This window comes from Helicoverpa zea, chromosome 6 (genome assembly GCF_022581195.2).
Source record: "Helicoverpa zea isolate HzStark_Cry1AcR chromosome 6, ilHelZeax1.1, whole genome shotgun sequence".
Lineage (NCBI taxonomy): Eukaryota > Metazoa > Arthropoda > Insecta > Lepidoptera > Noctuidae > Helicoverpa > Helicoverpa zea.
Window position 1 is genome coordinate 12,013,875 of NC_061457.1, and position 24,230 is coordinate 12,038,104.

Here is a 24,230-nt window from a genome sequence, read left to right on the forward strand (position 1 = left end):
ATGATGTTCGGAGAGCAAGGTCATAGCAATTCCAAGGAATATGTAAGTAAGTTGTTACTTACATATTCCTTGTTTGTTACTTGTTACTTACATCCTCCTGTGTTTCGAATGGCATGGTAAACTGTAGGTCCCGGCTGTCATTGAACATCCTTGGCAGTCGTTACGGGTAGTCAGAAGCCAGTAAGTCTGACACCAGTCTAACCAAGGGGTATCGGGTTGCCCGGGTAACTGGGTTGAGGAGGTCAGATAGGCAGTCGCTTCTTGTAAAGCACTGGTACTCAGCTGAATCCGGTTAGACTGGAAGCCGACCCCAACGTGATTGGGAAAAAGGCTCGAGGATGATGATATAAGTAAGTTGTTAACACGTTCGCGTGAGCAACGTCTTACAACGTGGTATTGATATAAGTATGAAAAGGCGCAACGTCGTACGATGGCCTCTAGATTGTCATATTTATTTTGACCGACCATGTCAGACCTATGTGGTGGCGACAACGTTTATAGACGTTGGACGTGAAATAACGTTGCGCCACATAAAACAGATTATAAGACTACGTATAACGGCGGGACGTCTTAAGACTTGGTTTAATTTTGTATGGGAAAAAGATGCGCCACAGTACCAACATTTAAAAATGAGACTGCTCACGCGAACGTGTTAACTAACTAATTAATCAACTAACTAATTAACAGTCTACTTTTCTCTAGGTACTTTCGTATTTTTTGTTGAGGAACCTCAAACGTTCTAGAGTAGGTAAAAGTTATACACTATATTAAATTATAGTGCTTGTTCCCATACATATGTATGTAAGTAAAAGAAAGGCGTAGGTTGGAATTTCATAGGAATTTCAATAAGTTAAAACCACATTTACATACATTTATTTAAGAGTAGGCAGGTATTTTATTTTTACAAAAATAATTGGAACTAAACAAAAATGTCTAAATCTTACAAGCTATATTCTGGCACATGATCATGTAATATGGCAAACTTTTCTTAACACCGGCACCTATAGCAGGTATAATGTGCTTAAATAATATCCTAAATCTGTACAGTTTTATTATCGATACAATATTTTAATCTTCAATAACATATCTAATTCTGACCCGGTAGTAAATTACCTACCTATCCAAATTAAAAAACTTTATTCATAAAAAATATTTATTGCGATTTTTTTATCTTTTCCGGGATTGATTTTAGACATCTATAATCGTAATAAAAAAATGTGCATCAATAACCCTCAAATGGAGCATTGAGGAAAATCAAATAATTTTCATAGTCAATCACTCAGCTGTCAAAATGTTTCTGACAAGTGAGGGATTCGACTTTAATAAAAATAATAGTAAAGTTTATAAAAGTAATATTATACAAATGTTTACAATAATGAGCTACTTTGAAAAATAAAGGAACTGTGTCTTTTTTACATTTTTTTTTTATTTATGACAAATTGGCTTTCAAAGTTTTCGAAAGCAGCTCAATGTTCAGATCCTAGTAGCAGCTGCACCGGTTTGCGGGACAATGTGGGGGGTACACGATGCACTGGTCCATGCAGTAAACGTCAGCTCCCTCGCGACCTTCCAGCTCGCCGATAGCTTCGCACACTTGCCTGGAAAATATTTCAACAGTATTAAAAACGGGGTAAAGTAATAAGAAACACATTTTTATATACCTACTTAGTTTGTTCGACAGATGTCGCTAGTTGCATACTGTTGGTAAAACTTACTACATGTTCACTTGTCACTTTAGGGTTCGATACCCAAAGGGTATAGTCCCTTTGGGTGAGAATATAAGGGGGTCATAGAGAGCGCAAAAAAGTACAGATTACTACATATGGTTAGTAGGAGTGTACGGAAAAAGAAATAAGTGTGACGTCACATGATTGTGAGCATCTACACAGTGCCTAGTAGGCAGGTAGATCCGCGAAATCCACCACTGGCAGTCAGAAACAGATACTTACGGGCAAGTACACAACTCTTCAGGACAGTTGGGCGGGTACCGCAGACAGTTCGTCTGGCACCAGCTCAGCATACCAGGGAGCTTTCTGAAGGCTTTACTCGGCACACATACTTGGTCCCTGAAACATTATTTCAGCCTGTTAAGGTTAGCCTAAATGATGGCACAGTCAGTGTCTCTATTTACACGGGTCTGGAAGAAACTAATTGACGACATAAGTATCTATGTACATAGGTACATTGATACGAATAAAAAGAAGTTTCAGAGTTTTCTAGGTAAGTCCTACTTTATAGTTTGCTCTTCACATTCTACTTAGTAACAAAGGTAGACGGTCTCCAAAATGGCCAATAAAATATCTGTTTTGGACAATGGATAGGTAATCCTTATGTGACATGGAATGGATTTTCAGAATAGGCTGTTACGGTACAAGAGAGAAGGAATACATTTTACAATAAAGAAATATTGAAGATCGATAACAATATCAGCTACCGCAAAAACCTGAAAAGTTAAAATGCATCACTAAATTCTATCACAAAGCCTAAAATTACTGTAAATAAGCATCTAAGTACTCTAAATAAGTATTATACACATGTCTGTACATTCGTGCTTCACAGGAACATGTTAGTCACAACTGAGGTTTTATACAGAGCTGTACATATCTTAACATACGAAGAAAACAGATTTGGGGATCCAGCTTGTTAGTGACGTCATAATTTGTACACAAAATATACGGGAACTAAACTACGAAACACAGAACATCAAGAGGGGTGGAAAGTTTATTCACAAAGGCACCACCACGTCGTCAGCCATAACCTTCAAATCATTACAAGGACATGACAAAGTATACCTAATGATCGGTGGAACAAATTCCTCCACAGATTCTGTATCAATATCGTTGCTGAAAGAAAACGATCATTATTATAGTGCACGTTATTGACAGTAAACACATAATTTGATACATTACACATACATATATTTATGGTTTACCTAATAACGTACGATTCCTTTCGGATATCCATCAGTTTTTGTCTGAAATATTAAGCCACAATATACATATAGTATTTAGATGAAAATAGATAAATGATGAGATACAGTACGAACACATAAAAGATAGTAAAAAATGTGACAAAAGATACACACAATATAGACAAATGATACACGGGTGATTTTTTTTTGTGTTATCCCACCTGACGACGAGAGGGTAGACATTTCTGGGCATGTTATAGTCCCTGTAGTACAGTAAGAAGGGATAGTCCCTCCTGAGGTCTCCAGCGAAGGCAGGAGGAAGACCACCGGTGCTGGTCACCACGCTGACATCAGCGCAGTTCCTAAATGTCTCTGAGCGACCACATCCAACTGCCTCTGTGCCATTGGCACACACTCCCCACATATTTCCTGAAAAAATAAGATACATAAGCAACAACTAGTGGATGGATTTTTATGTGATGTTGTTCTTTTTGTAAAGGCCCCTGAAATTTTCGCTTCAAGACTTTGATTCCATCCGTTACTAGGCCTTTTCCCTTAGCCTTATGGAAATTCTCACCAGTATAATAAGTCCACTGTAGCACACACTGCGTGCATGTGATGTAAGGAGGCAACCGCACCCGATACCTGAAGATCTCTTTCTTGGCAGTGTCCAATGGGATGAGGAACCTATCTTCTCTCGTTTCCGATACATACAATGGGAATCTGAAAATGAAGCAGTCGTCAATGTTAGTAGATATCTTTAGAAGTAAGTATTTCTGTGGTCAAAGTTTATCGAGATAACAGCTTGTATGAGGCTTTAGAACAACTGACCTGTCAAAGCATTCCTGGGTGGCTTCTTGCTTGGGATTATTGTTTGGGCACAACTTCATTACGAACGTCCCGAGATGGTTTGCAGTCAACTCCACTTCTACTTCGATTTCCTGTTAAAAATATTAGTTTCCTACTTAACTGCACTGTACGATTAAATGCCAATATGTACAGTGTGTACAAAACTTTTGAATGAGATATCTGATCAACTGCCACTTTGACTAATCTTCAATTCATCAAAACTCTTTTCATTCGTGTCTCGGTTCCTTATATTTTTTAGGAACTCCAGGATATCGTCTTCATAAATAGTAGCATCGCTGATTTCCGATTGGATTACAAATTATTTGCTAGCTGTGATATCCGACTTAAAACATATCGTTTACCTACAACACTATCATATCGTGTGCGTACTAACCTGGCCGACACTGTAATGCCTGGTGACAATACCTTTCCCGTACATACCACCAGCTTCGTGGGGCCGAGGCTCGGGCATGTGGTGGGCGTCTCCACATACCCCGCATTTACCTTCGTTCTGCTCCCACTGGACTGGAATTTTGGAAAAAAATATTTTCAAGAAAATATAAATAAATACTGAACTACTGAAGATAGGAGATGGACAGGTAGTAAAAACCGATTTATGATTATTATAAGTTATTAACAAAAATTTATGAGAAATGATGTAGGTATTCTGGTCACTAGAAAATAATGACTATTTTGTCGATATCTAAGCATGTAGGCATGTATGCACTCAACAAACCATAAAAACCCGAAAGAATTTGTTTCTTTGACATTGACCGTTCACAATGGACAGATTCTTTAGATAAGTATACAGAATCCGATTTACACGAACGTGACTCGCATTAGCTATTTTGTAAATTAAATGAAATAGACTTTAACCTTGAAGGCTTTTATTGATAGGTCATCGAACTTAATTTTCTTAGAGTACATTGGCGCCGGTCTGCGCATCATTAGAGGATTCAATAGAGTAAGAAAAAATATGTTTGCGGTAACATGAGCAAATGCAAGGATAATGCCCCCGAAATATCTATAATGGGATAATAATGACGCACAAATTAGGTATTAAATTATTGTAACACAAAAAGAACTTTGATGAAGCATTGACAGCTTATAACACTCAATTTGATGTGTTTGCATATTTATATTGGGATAATCCAATAATTCTATAAAAGTGCCAATCTACTTAATATAATAAATATGTACACTGTAAATCCTTAAAATAATGACTTTAATACGTGCTTAGCTTATCAAACAGTCTGGTATTTGTTTTTTTTTTTTTTTAATATACTTGAGGATTATAATTTTGACAGTAAGTGCGCTGACATTTACGGGTTAAGGAACAATTATTCAAATGTTTCACTTTTTGTCATAGGTAATATTTAATTGAAGAATGCGGAAGTATCTTGTAAGGTAGGTACACTATACTTATTTTCCAGATTAGCGTATAGATTCATTAAATATCCAAAGACATTAAACATATCCAAATAACTAATAAAAACGGACTAACAGGGGCCAAGTGGAATTGGAAATTGACAGTTTTTTTTTCACTTATATGCATTTGCAAACATTGTTGTAGGTACACATTAAAACACCGGGTTTGTAAAAGGCATAAAAATAATCATTTCTCTACTTTGTAATTCCAAATACTCCAAAGAGTCCAAATATAAGATTGCTTCCAACAAGGTCTTTTTAATAAAATAATAAAGAAAGTATAATCACCAGCATATCCCCCGCAGAAGAGCTCGTTGTCATTATAATTGACGGGATTGGGGAAACCGAACCGCCACATGGAGTTGCGAGCTGGTGGGTCCATCAACCGCCCGTGACCTTCGGCACCACGGCGCGCGCTACCTAACATCTGAAAAAGATAAAGATTAATTGCTTAAATGCCGATAATTAGAGAACAATAGAAAATAAATAGTGTCTATGTGGATCCGCGCCACCGGGATACAAGGGGTTAAAAGGTAAAATAGGGAACACTAAAAGAGAACAAGCTACTTGAAAAGATACTTTAAAGTCAGTTTTAGTTTGCTCTATTTATGTATTGAACTGACGTAAACTGTGACCTATTTGCTCAGGTACCAAAATAGGAAGTAATTTAATTTGGGATAAAAAATATGTATTGGTACCTAATCATATTCAAAATGACTGTAGCAAAAAACTAAGCTCTATTTTAGTTAATAAACTCGTGAATCATTCAATTATCCTATTACTTTAATGTGTTATTTTACATAAATAATTATGATACTGCTTGAGTATATCTGGGCCGCGATTCTCCTAATTTTACTTAAGCGTCATACGATTCACGTTCGACTCGATTCGACTGAGATCCGATCCCGACTCGATTACGATTGAAGGGTATGTGGCATTCCGCTATTTTTTCTTTGAAATAAACGTTTTTATCCTTTTCTGTCATTCAATAATGAATCATTTTGTCTGCAAATGATTTACGATTGCAAAATGATTGTACAGCAAACTACCGTATGGACCAAAATCACCAAAATAGCAGACCAATCGCACACCAATCAAATGTCAATCGAATGCGATTGGTCTTTTATTAGTAGCAGAATGCCCGATATGGTTAAAACTGCTATTGCGATTCGATTTCTACTCGATTTAGACATTATTAACTTAGGAGAATCGGGCCCCTGGTCTACAAAGACAAGTCTTTTTTGGTTAATTGGTTCTGCAAGTCACCTGTAGCAAGAATATCCAGAATGTGAGGAAAGAAGTGCCGCCCGTTCTGTGTCGCCTTAACTCCATCTGTAAAAGAAAAAATAAATAGTGAAGAACATTTCCTAAAACATTTGTCTACGGAAATAATGTAAAAAAAGGATTATTCATCATGAAAACATAATCCCTGACGCAGGACAAGAGGCTCTAACTTCTGCTGATCCGCTTGATGCTTTAAAAACACCGATTATCATTTTTTCGGCACAAACAAAGCAAATCAGGTTTGTCCATTTGTGTTATAGTAATTTTATTACCATTTAAGGTACACTTAATTCGGCAATTCCGCAGGAAACGACTCCGGGTAACAGTTACAGCCACCTGCAGATCTCGCGTCATTTGTTCAAACTACCGTTTTTTGCAGCTGTGCAAGAATGCGACAAACTTGGTCACGTCGTAAAATTCAATAGATTATTTTTTTTACCAAAATAACAACGGTACAAGAAGATATTTGATGCCGTCATGTATGGTCCCCATGCTTGTAATAAAATGTGTTTTTATCGCGTTTCGCCGACATTAGTGTCGGCTAAACGGGGACACTTTTGAGATAACAGCTAATTTATTTCTTTAGGCACAACGGCATTAGCCGTGAATGAATTATCGCAGATTTGCAAATTATGATTTGATACGTCATTTCGTTGAGGTCACGGCTGGAGGCTGCCATCGGAAAAATATTAAACTGGCTATAAAAGGAACACATAACTCTCCAAAGTTGAAGAATAATATCTTCTTTTATTTTATTTCTTGAATAAAAATATTCGGTTATTTTTTTAGCATAACGAATTTTGTAGCACCGTTTTTATTAGCTATCCATCATCCAAAATTAGTTCCTAAACGAGCTTGCCTTGCCTACGGAATCTTCCAAATATGCAAGGATACTTATTCATTTGGAATAACAAGAGACTATGAATTGGAATAGGTAACAATATTAGGTAATTTATCTATTCTAAGCCATATAAAACAGAAGTTTTTAAAAAAGATCGCAGGGCAACAACGCTATTCGCAAACCTTTTAAGCAAACATTAAAATATCAGCAAATCAGTTCACAAATCTTAACATAAACAAAAAAACTTAATTAGCAGACAATTTCAGACAAAGGAATAACAAAATCAATTTAGAACTGCTTCGATTTGGTTTCCCTTTGACAAATAAACTAAAAAAATAAGTTTTTGGTCTGTGCCCAACACATCATCACCTCATCACCGTTTACTCATTGGGTTCTTCGCATTAAATTCACAAACAGGGTTACCTACAACGAATCATTTGCATAGAATGGATAATTGAATTGTGACCTCAACGACTTAATATATATTTTTTTGAAAAACCAATTTAGCTCGTAATGGAATAATAATAGAGTTGGATTTCATTTAGCAGTGTCGGGAAGATGAGCTGGAGATATATGGCGGTATAAGTTACAGGAAATTAGCGATAAAGTATAGACTGTCAGAATCTTCGCTGGCCAGATGTTATTTGGAGTCATTTTCAATTAAACACATGCCAGACCATTCTTAAAAAATAATAAAATAAAAATATGAGAAAATAAAACTTCTTCTATCTCCCATAATATTGTCTGAAAAAAAAAAGTAAAGTCGCTAAAGTATCTGACTCAGGCCATTCTTGGAACTAAGGGGCGTTGACAGGCCAGCATTGTTTGTAGGCGTGTAGGTCAAGATCCTCGCGGCCTTGACAGCTGGCTTAGATGCGCGTGCGCAATTATGCGCGATTTGCTCATTATGTCAGCGGGGTGTCTATTATCATAAGTCTATACATTGATTATTGCTAATGAATAGTTATTGTGTTAGTAAAAGATATTACGAAGTGTTGACGTTCCGACTTTCTTGTCAAGAAACATGCCAATTTTTTTTCACGTTATAAATACCTACACCTGAACGTACACCGATTCCATTCCTTTTTCAGGAACCTAGTCTAAAGGGCTTATTACACTTGACTAAATTCAGTAGCCTAATTAGGTTTTTAAATAATTTAATAAAACCTACCTTACTAAATGCGATTACATTTGTCTGAATTTAGTGACTGAATCATTTAGACGACTGAATTTTTTAGTCAAGTGTAATAAGCCCTTTTATCAGAAAGCAAGAAATAATATGTAAACATACCTACCTACAACTGTATACAGAATTTGAGATTCACACGCTCACGCAAGCTCCATATCTTCACAATTTAGCAGATGATAAAATTTTATGGGTACCAAGTACCAATACGAGGAATTGAATTTATATTTAAATAAATGGAAATTGAAATTTAATGCGCCATTTGGAACCAGCGAGGGAAGAAAAGAGCAAGTGGATAAGATAAAAGAATATTCGGTATTGATATAACTCGGTAGCAATACGTAAGTATCTAAAAAGAAAAGTTTCACATTAAACTTAAAGCTTTAAAGTAATTGTAAAAATCTTAATTATTAGGTATACTGAATGCAACTCTAAAGATGTCTTTAACTCGACATTCTCAAAAAAAATGTCTTCAAAGGAAAAACTGCGAGAAGGTAAGTATTACATAAGTAATTTAAATAAAAAATAAATACAGTTTTGCAACCTACAGCAGAAGGCTGTTTAATCAATATTTTCTTAAAGTGTATTTTATTTTCATTGCCAGACTACAAAGTTATATGAAACCATTGATTTTCTGGTATTTATATATTAACCTATAATGATGTAATAACATGCTTAAACTTAAAATATTCGAGCACATAATAGTTATAATATAAAAATTCAACAATATTAATTCGATGTTCATAAATTTTTCTCATTATCCTTTCAGAAAGTAATTGGAGGTTCATCCGTTGAGATATTAACATAATGACGAGTAATTGAGTGTGTCACATTAATAATAATGTACGAGAAACGATTATTATTTATTTACATCATATTTTATGTAGGTGGGTGCTGCCCATACACATTGGGTAAGGATGCCAGAATTATTGGTACCTGTGGCTTATTGTGTAACTTATGGCATACCTTAACTAGGTATTCGTAAGTATTCCAATGTCTTAGACACTAAAAACCTGAATCTTTTAATTCATCAAGGAACTTGAGCTTCATCGGCTTAGAATTTTATTAGATCATCAGTAATTCATCAACAGTAGCATCATTATAAGAAGTCGTAACCCAATAGGGTAAAGGCCAAAAAAAATATGGATAAACTGCCTGAAAGATGTTAAAGATAGAACAGGAAAATGCAGTACAAATTACTTGTTTTTAAATTTTAGTAGGTAACTTTTTATTGTAGATATTTGTTTAATTTGTGGTACTACAAATAATAATAACATTTGTTATATTTGCTTATATGGCAAGTGGCGACATTAAATGTTAAGTAAATCCAACTTTACATCAATATTTTATCCTAAATGTCGCTCAAATCTGACTTTATTGAGATGCTCATGTATATGTTAATTAAGTCTACTTTATGTGTAAAAATAAAGATAAGCACTAAGATGACACTTATGCACTAAGTAAGTAGAAAAACAAAATGCTGAATGTTGAACAAAATGTTTGATCCTTTGGTCTCGTAATTTAGGTACTATCAAGCAAGTGCTTTTCCAAAAACTTAAAATATTTCTATTCTGGTAGATTTTATAGGTATATACCTAAACATTTATGAAGAAGAAATAGCAGGCAGTTTAAATTCTTCAGTTACACCGTAGGTGTTGCCCAATGCTAATGTATGTTACCATCGTAATGCTACCACAATCGTCATTGTGAGACCCAGACATTGTATTCGGTAATTATAATGTCATTATTATTGATGGGTCAATTTAAACATACCTCAGACTGCAATAACAATTGTCGTTATTACCACCTACTTTTCATAAAAACTGGAAGGGTTCCTTTTGGCACGGTGCGCGGTGTGAAAAGAAGGATAAGCACCTACCAGTCGTATGTAATATAAGATCTGAGACGGCGCAATGTACAAAAATAATTGTAAAAACATTGGATTAAAACTGAAAAACTACATTACTTATTTATATAGGTATTCCAATGCACCTATCTCTCAATTGACTTCGTCGAATTCTAGCACCCAAATACAAGTTTTGCTGCCATTTTACCTTACAAAATTCCAAGTAACAATACCATGATATTTTCAATAATATATCATGTGACCAAGTTTACCTTATTTACAATGTGCAACTTGAGCCCAATTAATGAAGACCACGATCATACCATCAATTATGTTAAATTATCACTTCAGAAAAAGTAATTGTAATCCATTTATCTTGGCATATTGTAACCGCAGAATGTAAGCTCAAAGCTCACCTACGGCAATAATTGTGCCGCGTTAAGAGTAAAATGCCTCTCTCTAGCTAAATAATTTTGAAATTGTATCGGTAGGAAGATACCTACGTTACACTTCTTCATCATTTACTTACTACGATGATGGCGGACATCTGAAGAAAGTAGCGTAAGCGACATCGAATTTTTTTTTTGTCGGCATATTACCGTCCTATACTTGAGCACCCTGCGATTCTCCTCCATATTGATTTATGATTACGATCAAACTGTCGGTCGACTAAAAGTTTTCAGTATGCGGAGGCTCTAGAGCTTTACTAACACACACCCAGGTTACACCAATTTCCATAATACTGCATGAATACCTACGTTTTTAACGAGAAATAAGCTTATTATTTTTATGAGTGCGAGACGCAAGTATTGTTTCATTTAACGTTGCTATTCGGAGCACGTTTGTTTTACGGTGAATGACGTTCGGTCATTGACGATGCATTTTGAAAGCGTTTCGGCAGTTCGAGAGACAAGACTACTTGGTTTGTTCAGTCTAGGTAGAGCTACACAACCTTTAATTTTAACATAATAAGTATATCGATTTTTACGCCAGAAAGTCTAATTTATAAAGTTAAGTAAGTGCTTTCATGGTTGCCAATCTAAGATAATTAGGGGGAATGAGGTACCTAAGTATTTGTTTAAAACATTTTCAAAATAAGGTACCGACACCACTGGTAAGTTTTTATTGAACAAAACTGCCCACTTGAAACCAGCAAAGGCTGCTTATAAACAAACGGCCTCTCATATCACAATAAAAAAACGCTGTCAGATTGATTAATTAACAAATTCCTTTATTAACCGAATGTGAAGTTTATGTGCTTTCAGGCACATACATTACATCATTGCGTATGCGCAGAACAATAAGGATTTCTCAATGACACTGAACAATTGACAGCGGACGATAAAGTCATCAAGTTAATTTTAATTACAACATTAAATAGCGAGGGTGAAACTCAGTAATTGCTTTGTAATGACGAGGAATTGCCTTAAAAATGCTCGTTGACCTACATGTGCGAGGAAAAATGGCGTAGCCTATCTCAAAGGAATTTACTTGAGTCATTGAATTTTATGATGGATATTATGTTGTTAACAAATTAATTATTATTAGGCTTTAAAATGTAAATGCCGTTAAGAATTTACCTAGGTACTGCAATAATTACCAAATTGTTTCGAATAAAAAAAATAAACGACATTATCGCCATATGCAAATCTAGCATATTAAATGATACCTTACCTAAGGTTAATTTTTCAAATTATCCTTCCTATTCAATAAAGTTAATATAATAAAATAAAAAAATAATCAAAGCATCCAATGCACTCAAATCTGAATTAGTACTTAAACTAAATGAAACATGAGTACTTAACAACGCCAATAAAACTCCAGCATCGGAATTAAATATTTTATCATAATAAAGTGCACGAACGTTTAAAGAAGCTCACAACTTGATGGATAACAACGTAACTCATCGACAGATATAAATAAACTTTTCGGTTCACTCTAGGAAACTTTTAAAGTTATGAAAAAATAAAATAAGTAGGTACTGTTTTGTTACAGGGATCTTATTGAGATAGCAACTATCATTGAAGCATGATTTGGCAAGAAATTCTCTCTGACTAAAGAAAGATCTTGGTTGACTTAAAGTACTTAGGTATCCCGTTAATAGAAATGGCGCTGGCGATTATTAAAAAAAGTATATTTTCTCTCCTTACATAGCTTGCAACTGAGTAAACAAATTAATGAAATAACGATATTTAAGTCGCATAAAGTACGCGAGCATACAAATTAGTCTTAAGAACGATGCCCCCAAGGTTCAGGCCGTAAGATGATATGGGAGGCCAAGCTTCAGGCCCATCGTAAACTACGTGCGTCGATACATTACAGCCATCTTTATTCAATACCTATAGTACCAAAAAACAACCATTTTTTATACTCTGTTATAGCATTAAGGGCTCCGAAAATGCGTATGTGCATCGATAAAAAATGTCGGTCAGGTCATCGGATCGGTTTGACCCTAATTGATTTCACATTAGGATGGGTATCGGAGTTTCTTTGTCTACAGAAGTCATTAACCGATTGAAAAACAAAGATCGACTAGCTTCTGCCCGCGGTGTCGACTGGTCGCCGTTTCAGACTGCTTAGAAGCATTGGTTCAGCGGCTATCAGCGATGGATAGAATGAAACTTAAACTATTCATTTGATTATTAGTATTGCGTAGGTGGCGTGGCGAATATGGCATTGTTTTGACATTTATCTTTCGCGTAGTCCACATTTATAAATAACGAAGTAGACCAATCTTGAAGCTAGCATACATTGTCCGTTTAAGCGACAAATCGTATGAAAATGTCAAGGACGTTCGTTACAACATAAGCATGTTGTCGGAACTAACTACTCCAAGTTTTTTCTCAAGTATCAATCACTATTATTAAATGGTTGATAACTATGAAGACATCGTCGACATCCAAATCAATTTATGTAATAAGTAGGTATCATGATAAGAGTAATTCTGGCACTTTCAGCTCTAGCAGCTCTTGCCCGCTAACTACAGGTTCCCATTTAAAGAACTGCAAGATTTTTCCCTAAGAATGGCGGGTGCAAAACTTCACGGAATTGCCCCAAGCTTATCAACATTTTCCTCCTTTCGTAGAGACAGCACTTCCACCAGAGATACCGAGCAAACACCATAAAACAAAAATTCCACATTTTAAACAACGACCTGTGTCTACAATTTGACATCAGCAGAGGCATAAACCACCGCTATGTACAAAATGCTTGAGCATAAAATCAGGTATGTCAATGTCAACAGAGCTTCTACAATTTGACAGTTCAAACAGTCAAGGTATGTGGTATTGTGGACATTGTCAACAATTAGCAGTGTTTATAAACCGTCTGGGGGAGTCGCACCCGCCCTTGGCATTCACTGTGCGACATTGCAGAGGCTCGCCAGTCTAGAGTTTAAGTTTATAGGCTACAGACTTTATAAGAGAATAGACAGGATTAGCTAGAAATGTCTCTTCCATTGGTATTTTTATCTTCGAAAAAAGTGAAATAAAATAGAGTTGTACACTTACTGATTTTCACCGACTATCTATGTCCGATGTATCTCTTGCCCTATAATCATCAACTAAAGTTTTATTTGCTTACGTTATGCTTACAGTTTCAAGTGTAAGTTCAATTGTATAACGTCTAAAGTATTAACTGCCGCGTTGGTTCTATTTTTAGGGCATACATAGACGTTTTTGTAACTTACAACTGCCTGGTTCCCATACACAGGATACAATTGCATAGAGAATAGCTATAAACTATTAATAATGACAATAAAAGTAAGACAATACGTTAATTAACATGCGTGCTTGCTGTCGCTCTACAAATGTTACTAAAGGCAGGATACCGTTACCGACAAACCCGTTACTTTTAATGAACCCATTGTATTATGGGGACAATTTCACGATTACCATACGTATTGAGTGTATTATTTTTGTCTTCATTTATAAATTCCGATTGTTTTTTCACACAAACGCTTTAATTTGTACTGTATTGTGACAAGCTAATAAGAAAAGAAGGGAGCCATGGATTTAAGTGAAATAAAAACAAGAAAAAAGAGTGCTCTCAAAATTAAATAGATTATTTCAAGTGACGAGAAAAACATTCAATGTACGTAGAATAATTGTCTACGATTTATGTTCGTTATAAATAGTTCTGATCTCAGATTAGAAAACCTGATTCACTTAAAATATTTCGAATATTATTAAATGTGAGACATTTCTTTTTATTAAAGAAATAATGTCATTAACGGTACATATAGGCTTTTACTTTCAATCCGTTTAAATCTAGCATATCTAGTGAACATAAATAAAACACTTTCTCAAACATTCTTGACGCACTTAGTTCAACTCTACATATTTATAAGACTGTAAATCAGAAACTAGAGCAGAAACTTTTGAAGTAAAATTATCCAAACAGGTTCAGTTTACGTATGTCTTATAATTGGTTAATATTTTATATTTTGTTCACAGATTCCAGTCACCGCGCCTCCAAAACCTACCCACATCTACATATCTATAGACTATATGTATATACCATTGAGAACAAAATGACTAGCAGAGGTGCCATAACAAAAAACCCCAAGAACGTAACGCGCCAAAATGCGACCGAGTGGGGAACGAGGAACGTTACTGTTGTAATACCAAAAGTAATACAGAAATCTCAAAGAACGCGAACGCCTCGTTAGTTCACTCGTAACTGTACGTTTTGGTTATGCCCACCGTACGAATTTGACCTAGATGAAGGCGCCAGACCTACCTGTATCATGGCAACTCCGCTCATTTTTCCTTACTCCGTGGTACCTATATATCTTTTGCTTCCTTGTATGGTCGTTACTAGTTTTTGCACCAATTAAAGAGTTATAGGTTGCTAAAATACACGCCAAAACAAGCCCGATTTTAATTGATTTGTTTCATTAACAATAAATTTATATTCGGGTCTTGATTGGACCAGTTCTTATCTTTGGTCTACTAACACGCCAATCGTAATTAAATTGAATTATCTATTTGAATATAAATTATATTTTATAGTTCGGCCATTCAGAGAATGCGTTCCTGACACGTCGCGATTGAACTGACGACGTAATAACATTCATTGATTATTGATATAATAATGTTGTTTTAATGCTCCTCAATTGTTAAAACGGTAAACAACCAGCAAAAATATTTTTATCGTAACTGCAACGCCATTGCAAAGTTACGTCGTCAGTTCAATCGCGACGTGTCAGGAACGCATTCTCTGAATGGCCGAAATTAAGAAATAAATCTAAAATTGATTGTAAGTATGTATTTAAATGAAAGGTTTGTTCTGCAAATCATGCCAACTATAAATCAGAATGGGAAGCTTAATAGGGCAGCTTCTTCAAGAACCTTAGAAACTTATTATTTAATTCACCGATCGGTCATCTTTTCCGATTTTTAAAAAGACATTCAACATTAACATACAAAATCTTACACATTAAGCTAAATGCCTAACATCAAAAACATTCAAAAGCAAAATATAAACCAGACCAAAGAGAAACGTTGGCAGATTAATTAGATCCCAAAATATAAGACTACTTCAAAATGTCAACAGCTTTTAAATGTTTTTGCTCCGTTTTATTTTTATTAACAGAAAAACAAAGAACGGAGGATGATTCAGTATTGATTTTGTAATTAATTTGCTTGTACCTAATTTAAATGGTGGCATTGACATTGAACTCATCGGATTACATAAATATTTATGAAATTATACTGATCATTGTCTCCCACATACTAATTTGCTTAATATCAAGGACTAGCTGTTTTCCCGCGGTTTCACTCGCATCCCGTTACATCTTCTGCCCGTATTGAGATAAAATAAACCCAATAGGTAGGTATTACCTACTCGGGAAGAGTAGAGAGAAGACAAATGAAAAAAAATGTTACCTTTTTATCATATTGATAGATATAAAATTAAACGATTTACAAGTTAGTCTACTGATGTCATGTTTTCTAATAACCAAATAAATTAATCCTTGGGTTTCGGTTACCATTCGTCAAAAGAAAAGATATTCTCCATAACAAAAATCTTTTTGGTACCTACTTTTATCATTCTTTTTATTGCCTTTTAAAAGTAAGCTTAGTTTATTTTCGGCTTTTACTTACAACTGTCGTCGAAATAAACCTCTGAGGCAGTTAATACCCTTGCATTGATTAATTGGTTCGATAACGACAAGAGTTCGCACCTACACGGATTTCTTCTTTGACATACTGCACGCAAGAGACCGCCAATAATACTTCGCTTAAAATATTACCATCTCTCTTTACTTCCATGAATTTATTCAATCGATAGGTGTATTCAGAATTCAAGCAATTAGGTTCCTATTTAACTGGGTTTCAGACAGGCTCTTATTGACTAAAACCAACCATGTTCCTTCTTAAGCCTTTGTGTACCAGAGCCGCGGTAACTCCTTCGAACAATCCCGCAGCCTGTTACATACAGTCTGAAACAAAGTTATGCCCTATGGTAGACAATGTGTACAGAGGGTTAGAAATCCTAAACATTATCCTCACATTATAGCAACTTTTACTGCTTTACTTTTGCCAAAAAAAAACACGCTATATTAGCCTTCTGGGTCCTTCTCAGATTCATGACTATAAACTAGCTAACTTCAAGTAACTTAATTCACATAATAAGTCACTACTTAAAACTTGGGAATCCCTGATTCATAACCGAGTGCTATAATGCTTCCTGGAAAATAATGACTGTTGTTTTCCTCTTCAGTAGCCTCACCAAGTTGTCAGAAGTCGGAACATATAATCCTTGGTCTGTTGGTTTAGTCGAGGGTTTAAAATCTTTAAAAGGTTCGTGACTGCACTAGTGATGACCAATATCGATAAAAAAGCTATCTACTTACTTAGATTTTAATTGATCCTTTGGTGCAGTGGCATCGTTTAAGTGTGGTACCTTACCTAGACCTTGGATATTTTGATTTTTATCTTGAGTAACAATAAAATAAATCATCTTTAAATATGTATTTTGTTTTAGTGGTAAATCACGCTAAACCGATAAGTTTCACTCGAAACAGTCGATTGTCAAGTTTGAATTTACATAATTTATCCGCTTATGTACATAATGCGTTACAAATGGTTTATAAAAATCATAGAAAATGGAAAAATATTTGCCGAGGTCGTTAACCTTACCATGGTCTATCAATATTTGGATATTTGCGTGTTTTTTTTATAAAATGCATTTAGTTTGTTGACTCTTTTTGCTGTTAAAATCTTAAATATTTAAATTCCTGAGTAGAAATAATATTTAACATAGTCAATGCTTCTTCTTTCAACGACGCATAATTTTTGCAGGAAGGTGCGTCACTAATGACCGGGTTTACATTGTGGTCAACCCTCTTTTAACATTAATGTGCATTAAATAAGATCTATAGAAAACCAGCATACCCAAACCTTAATAATATAGGTAGGGCTGACTGGCTCTGTCGCGGATTCACGCCAAAACTACTGAACCTATTTCAAAAAGGTACTGATCTTGAGAAAGCTTACAAGCTAAGAACTTTTTAATTGATTGCGGGAATTAGTTCCCTAGCACCTACGCGTTAGGAACAGCTAGTATTATATACCTGTGCAGAAAATAACATAGAAAACCGGTATATATTACATGGACGTAGATATTACATAGACGTAGACTCTACCAAACCAATTCCAGAATCTATCGACCATTCCTCACCTCTACAGGCCTCAGGATTTTCTGGTGAATCATTTGACAAGTGACCACAAGACGAGTCACGACTGAAATCACCTCGCAGTCAACGTATGTGATTTACATACGTCTGTGGTTTGTCAACTGTTTGACAACACCATTCGGCTTCGTAGGACAAACCGTGTTTGTTTTTTGTGGGGCAAGGACGCAGTTTGTGTTTTTTTCGTACGTTTCTCCGTATTGTATTTTACCGAGGATGTTATTGAAATATATGAAAATGTGAAAATAATGAGAAATTGCATTCTGGTGCTACCATGAATGCAATTTCTCATTCAAACATAAGCTTATATCATTGTTAAAAAGTCTTATAAAATAAGAAAATATTATGTCAGGTCAGAAGGTAAGTAATAGGTATTATTGTAGTCTGTTTAACTTTCATTATTTGCGAAAGACTGGAAAAATATTTAGCAAGTTAGGTAATTTGTTGCACAAAAATATGGCCTTTAGCAGCGCAGATAATAATTAGTTCATTGACAATATAATAATAAATAATAACATACGATGCAGGATATCATGTGCACACTTTTTGTCGATTTTTTATTAAGAGGAATGTGAAAGGGACTCCGGTGATCATAAAAAAGATGTAGCTGTAGGTAGGTATTTACTATAGGCATTATTAGTTTGAATACTTTTCAATTTTGGAGTTGATATTTATTACTTTAACGATAAAATGCTGATTTACCTTCTAACCTATTACATAGTGAGTTATGCATTTTATTGCACTGTTTGACATTCAATATTGATTTCGATATTCTCTCAATAAAACAGAGTTGATTGTTGATTGGGAATATGAAAAGGTTGACATTTTATTACTTTTGAATTAAATAAAATTATATCAGCACCAAAAATAAAAAAGACTGCCCGGTAGAGTCAGAACTTCTGACTAGGTATATAATAAGTTGAATTTGTGAAAATTGAAAATCAAATCGACTCGGTTCTTGTTATAGGTTGACATTATATATTTTCCACAAGGCTCACGATAACTTGTTCTATAAAGTCAATGATATGTAATTGAAAAACTAATTATAAATGGTTGTACAGTCTTCAGAACTTTAAATAAGCAGACGAAGATCTTTCTTCGTTGTTCCAAGTGTCATAAAAAACGTTACGAATTTATATTTTCCATATTACTACGTGCCATTTCAATATAAACAAGTACGACTGCTTACAAATTGATTTAAGAGCATTAACCTTATCAAAAGCCTATATGAACGCCATGCTCGTCACTACTCACCGTCAAGTCATATCAGTGAACATTAAAAACCTTTCAATTCTCGGTGGCTTCAACCTTTCTCGGAGGTCCAGAAGATGTGCCGACGTTAATTTAAAAACCAGTGACAGCCGTACTCAGTCGAAGCATGCAGTCGAAGGTACTGTAGCGTCCGTGAATATCCAATATCCCAATTTAGGGTGCGTAGGGAAACAAGATTTTTTTTTCAGAATTTAGGGTAACAATCGTGACAAAAAACATTTCCAGTTGCCTAGAGCAATTTACCTGATACCATATATATGGTTCTTCATAGTCTCTAAGATATCGTCTAAGCATTTATATAGCTACTTCAAAATAAAAGTAAGATTCTCAAAAAAATAAAAAGCAATACCTTCCAATAAAGGAAAATCGATAAATAAATAAAGGAATATCGGTTTTCATAACGATATTGATTACCAAAATACATTTATAACGTCCATAAAAAGCTCCTGATCGGCTCATAATAAAATATTAATGAATTATCATTATTTAAAAGGGTGTGGTGCGGTTTATTTATTTGGTACCTATATTTATTTATTTCTACTAAACTTGGGTTGCCAGCTATCAAGAGTCGTCTTCTTTCACTGTAATAATAGCTCGTTGGTACTTTTTGTCAATGCCGACAGTTACAAATTACGATAAACGTGGAAAACTAGCCCTCTTTACGTGGAAAATTTTCAATGTGGGTGCAGTGAGAGAGCTTACTCTGACTAAATCCCACTATGTTCCTTCTGAAGACATTTGTGTACAAGGACAGTGGTAACTCTTTCGAACGTCATTTATTTACTTATCTACCATAGGAAATATATAAATGGTCGAAAATACATTTTAATTTTTACATTTCCTATACGGTTTAAACGTGTAGCCTGTCTGAAAGCTTTAACTCACTTTCCATTTCGCTCAAATAAACTGTCTTGCACGTTTATATTTAAAGTAACCGTGAAAATTTTGTACGTGAGTCTTATACGGAAGGCTTCCATTATGATGCCAATGGAATATGATTTAAATTCACTCATATTTAATGTTGGTACATGCGCCTGCGCTTGGAGGAGGTCCTACTACAAAGTTTAAGCTTACGTGGGTTTAAAATAGTATTTAAAAGGACAAACTATGCAGTGAGCAAAGTATAATGACATGTTTACAAACATACGTATGCAGGAAGTCGGGAGATAGTGAATTATTTTGTTTTGAAATATGAATGGCAGCTGTTCGTACCTATTATTGAAAAAAAAAAATTAACTTTTTTGTTTTTTTTTTTTAATCACTAAAGAATATTAAAACCCTAACTACAAGATGCCTAACACTTAGCGCTTATCTGTACTAAAATCTCTCAGTACTTTGGATGAGAGCACTGGTCATTTTAAATGACTTTGCGGAAACAGCTGTCACAAATATGCTGACATTAACGTGTCTTTATTGACAGTCATAATTGATTGACTCAATGTCCTCAACTACTATTCTTCAGAATCGTGACTACCAAATTGCGATTAGACACAGCCTAAATCAGATCAATACCAGCGTACTGATTACAATTGGACTTCTTTGTATTAGCTCACGGAACCAAGCTGGTGATGGTAATGTCAGGGCCGCGGGCCAACTGGTCCCGTTTGACATTCTACTGAGCTGTGGGTGTCACTCATATTCGTTGTTCTACGCTTATTTAAATAAATTCAGGAATGTTGTTATGATTAGAGAGGGTCATGTAAAAAGATTAAGCAGATTTAGTTTAGTTATTTGTGTTTTGTTTTTCTAGTTGGAAAATGTTTACAATTAATTAAAAGCCGATTTACAAAAGTTTCTATCTTCAAAAGACTCTCATTTGTAAACTATAGCATCGTAAGTTAAAAAGGGCAAAAATATGCAGTAAGTAAAAACCAAACCCAAAAAATGGTCCACAATATGTTCTATTTTCAAAACACTACATTACTGGGCAAAATAATATTTTCAGCGGTTGACAACTATCAGTTTTCAAAGGAAAATTGCATTGATACTAACTGCATTTATCAACTGCAAAATCGGTCGGGGTATATTCTCATTTATGAAATATGGCATCATAGGTTTTATAACAATGCTACAAATGTGCACCCTTGTACGAAACCTCAAAAAATTGCCATTTTATCCAGACATATAATTTCGCAGCCACTTTCCAACCCATTATAACATAAATCATTGACAGTTGTGAGTTACGTGTGAATTAAAGGGTTATATTTTATTCATTGACTTCACAGAAGTGTTATTCGGAGAATTTATTTTCTCAGCATACAAAGGAACAATAGTTGACTTTAACATCGATCAGTTTGACGCTGTAACTGCAGGCCAATTGGCGAAACTCATTTTCCTTGTAGATAATATGTTTTAATGTTTTCTTACAAGGAATTTTGCTGAAAATCTGCAACAATGAAAAGAAATAGGCGTAAACGCTTTTGCTAACTTTAATCGACGGGTAAGTTTTGTTTCTGTCAAAGTCAAAGTCAAAATCGTTTATAAAGTAGGCTAATTAGACTAGCACTTTTTAACGTCAAAATTTCAAAAATGACGGCACCCCCAAAACGCCTCCCTTTCACCACTTCCTAGTGTTATAGCTAGAAAGACCAAGCGGTCTGCAGTTTGCGACGGGTCTAAATAAGAGTAGGTAAAGTTAGAAGCAAAGGCAAGGCTTTTACTAATTCTCCTTTATCATTCCCATCGATTGACATACAAACTACTATGTTTTAAAAAGAGTAACCTACTTATGTTTTAAAAAGTAGCTTCCTATGGAGAAGAATGGGCAAGATGGACTTTCTTGCCAAATCTTCTCCATAGGAAGCTACTTTTGGAATGGGCAACTAGAATCAAACCTATTTATAATTTTTGACGTTTCATAAGTGCTTGTAAAGGCCTAAATGAAATAAATACTTTAACTTGTTTTTTTAAATTACGGTCTGTCAACGCGTAAATAATTCTTTGATCTGAGGTAAATAACTCATAAAGTTAGGCCTACTCGTTTGCATATGGCACTATCACCGATAGGTAGCATATTGATACATAACAATTGCTTAACCCTCATTGTTAACCAGAAGACGATGGCGTCGGGCGGTGCGCGTGCGCAATTTCCAATTACCGACACCAATACGCGCTGTTGTTCTTACGAGCAATATGTTTTGCGTGTAGTTCGATAAATAAGCGTTTATCATTCTTCAAACTTCTCCCTTCAACCTGCAGTCACAGCGGGAAAGGTCATCTGACAATTTCTCATTTCCAAAAAATATATAAAAATGCCACAGAGTTTAGACGTTTAGACAGATATTATACTTCAGAGTAAACTCTAGGAGAACTGTCCTCTCCAGATTGTTTAGCCTACGCATTCTAAAATCATTATTTTCAGCAGAATGTCAACAAGTGGTGAAATAAAAAGTTTCATTTAAAACTCTCCCATTCACAGACGGTATAATGTACTCGTATTTGTTTGTTTGAAGTCTTGCGATATCGTTAATTAATCGACACGCGATCTCCCTAAGGGGCTGTCAACAGGTAAACTTACTTCAAGGAAACATAAACTCTATCACCAAGAAACAAGGCACATTTTTATACGAGCTACATTAATACAAATAAAAATTAATTGATGATAAATATAAATTAGCTTATCGACTGTTCTGCAGATATAAGAAATGTCCTCACTCCACAGTAAATATATTTTTGTGTTGTAAACATGCTTTTAATGGCTTTCTGATGACTTGAATGTACATTTCCACTTCAGTTTTATTGTAAATATTCAAAAAACTATTTTTTTTTTTTACAATTGCATTGTAGGCAATTCCAAAAATTGCAAGGAACACGTATCCGTATCCATGATCGTGGCTTTACAATAAAAATTACATTGTTTTAATAAGTCATCCATCAATTTCCAAACTTCATTAAAATTGTCAGATTGCATCAATATGCGTGACCCAACTTTAGTTTTTAAATGAATAATTCTTCACTTTCGTTTATCACCTGAAAATGATAACCTACCCGACTATATAGCTAAGAAAACTGCATGCAAAGCTTCAATGCTTACCTAAATACGTACCTACTTAAAGAAAAAAAAACAAATTAATCTCTTAAGTTTTTTTTCTCTCTCTAATATTGATGTCCTCCTAGCCGATTTATCGGCTACGGCGGCTGTTCTCATGTAAGGAGATAAGCCAACTGCGCAGGACATATTATAGTGCACAAGCATTTGCGCAGACACAGGTGCACTCCCTATTCCTTCACTCTCATAGACCGATGGGACGGCAATCCGACACGACCGGAAAGAGATCAGGCGCAGGACCGACATTTACGTGCTCTCCGATGCACGGGTGTATCAATCACCAACTTCCAGGCTCCAGGCTGCTTTGTGAAAGTCTTCTAAAACCCACAAAGCGATTTCGGCCCGACTCGGGAATCGAACCCGAGACCTCGTGCTCAGCAGCCGCACTTGCGACAGCCAGATCAACGAGGCAGCAACTGTGCAAAAACACATTTCAAAAAATAAACGGACTCTTAATTGCGTCACAAAAAAACCTTTTATTAAATCTTCCAGTAGGTATACCTACCATTGGCAGGTGTGGGAATACTAAATACTGAAAAAGTTCGCTACAACTGTAGGTAATATTACTTTTCAAACATCGCCCGCCAGAGGTTCAAGATAAACTGACAAGCCTACAACACAACACTTGTAATAAATTAAAAGAAATAAAAGCAATACCTAGTAATATTACCCGGCTCAGGTTAATTTATTGCCTCCATTTCTTTACAGGTTAAGATATCACAATAATTGGACTTCTGTTCCTTTGATATATTATGTAGGAACACAAATATATTGGGGTCATTGATCTCATTGTCGTGAATATTTATAGATCTGTTTTTAATATCAAACATATGAGTATATAAAGAGTTTAGTTAATGTAGGTATGC

General features: G+C 35.1%; 1 protein-coding gene across 4 annotated transcripts in view; it reads right to left on the reverse strand.

The window, feature by feature from the left end:
- Positions 1 to 857: 857 nt before the first annotated feature.
- The window catches only part of LOC124631322, a 40,180-nt gene continuing 16,807 nt past the window's right edge, over positions 858 to 24,230 (reverse strand). Inside the window, exons 1-11 of one of the 4 annotated variants that reach the window (XM_047165663.1) lie at positions 21,684 to 21,698; positions 6,455 to 6,520; positions 5,477 to 5,615; positions 4,155 to 4,285; positions 3,743 to 3,852; positions 3,489 to 3,634; positions 3,133 to 3,340; positions 2,933 to 2,974; positions 2,793 to 2,843; positions 1,950 to 2,066; positions 858 to 1,598 (exon numbers count right to left, since the gene is read on the reverse strand). In XM_047165663.1, the coding sequence (XP_047021619.1) occupies positions 1,481 to 1,598; positions 1,950 to 2,066; positions 2,793 to 2,843; positions 2,933 to 2,974; positions 3,133 to 3,340; positions 3,489 to 3,634; positions 3,743 to 3,852; positions 4,155 to 4,285; positions 5,477 to 5,615; positions 6,455 to 6,520 (1,128 nt within the window). In that variant the 5' untranslated portion in view covers positions 21,684 to 21,698 and the 3' untranslated portion in view covers positions 858 to 1,480. Of the gene's footprint in view, positions 1,599 to 1,949; positions 2,067 to 2,792; positions 2,844 to 2,932; positions 2,975 to 3,132; positions 3,341 to 3,488; positions 3,635 to 3,742; positions 3,853 to 4,154; positions 4,286 to 5,476; positions 5,616 to 6,454; positions 6,521 to 21,683; positions 21,699 to 24,230 lie in introns of those variants that run through there. The other 3 variants (XM_047165661.1, XM_047165664.1, XM_047165665.1) reach the window with 3 other exon arrangements.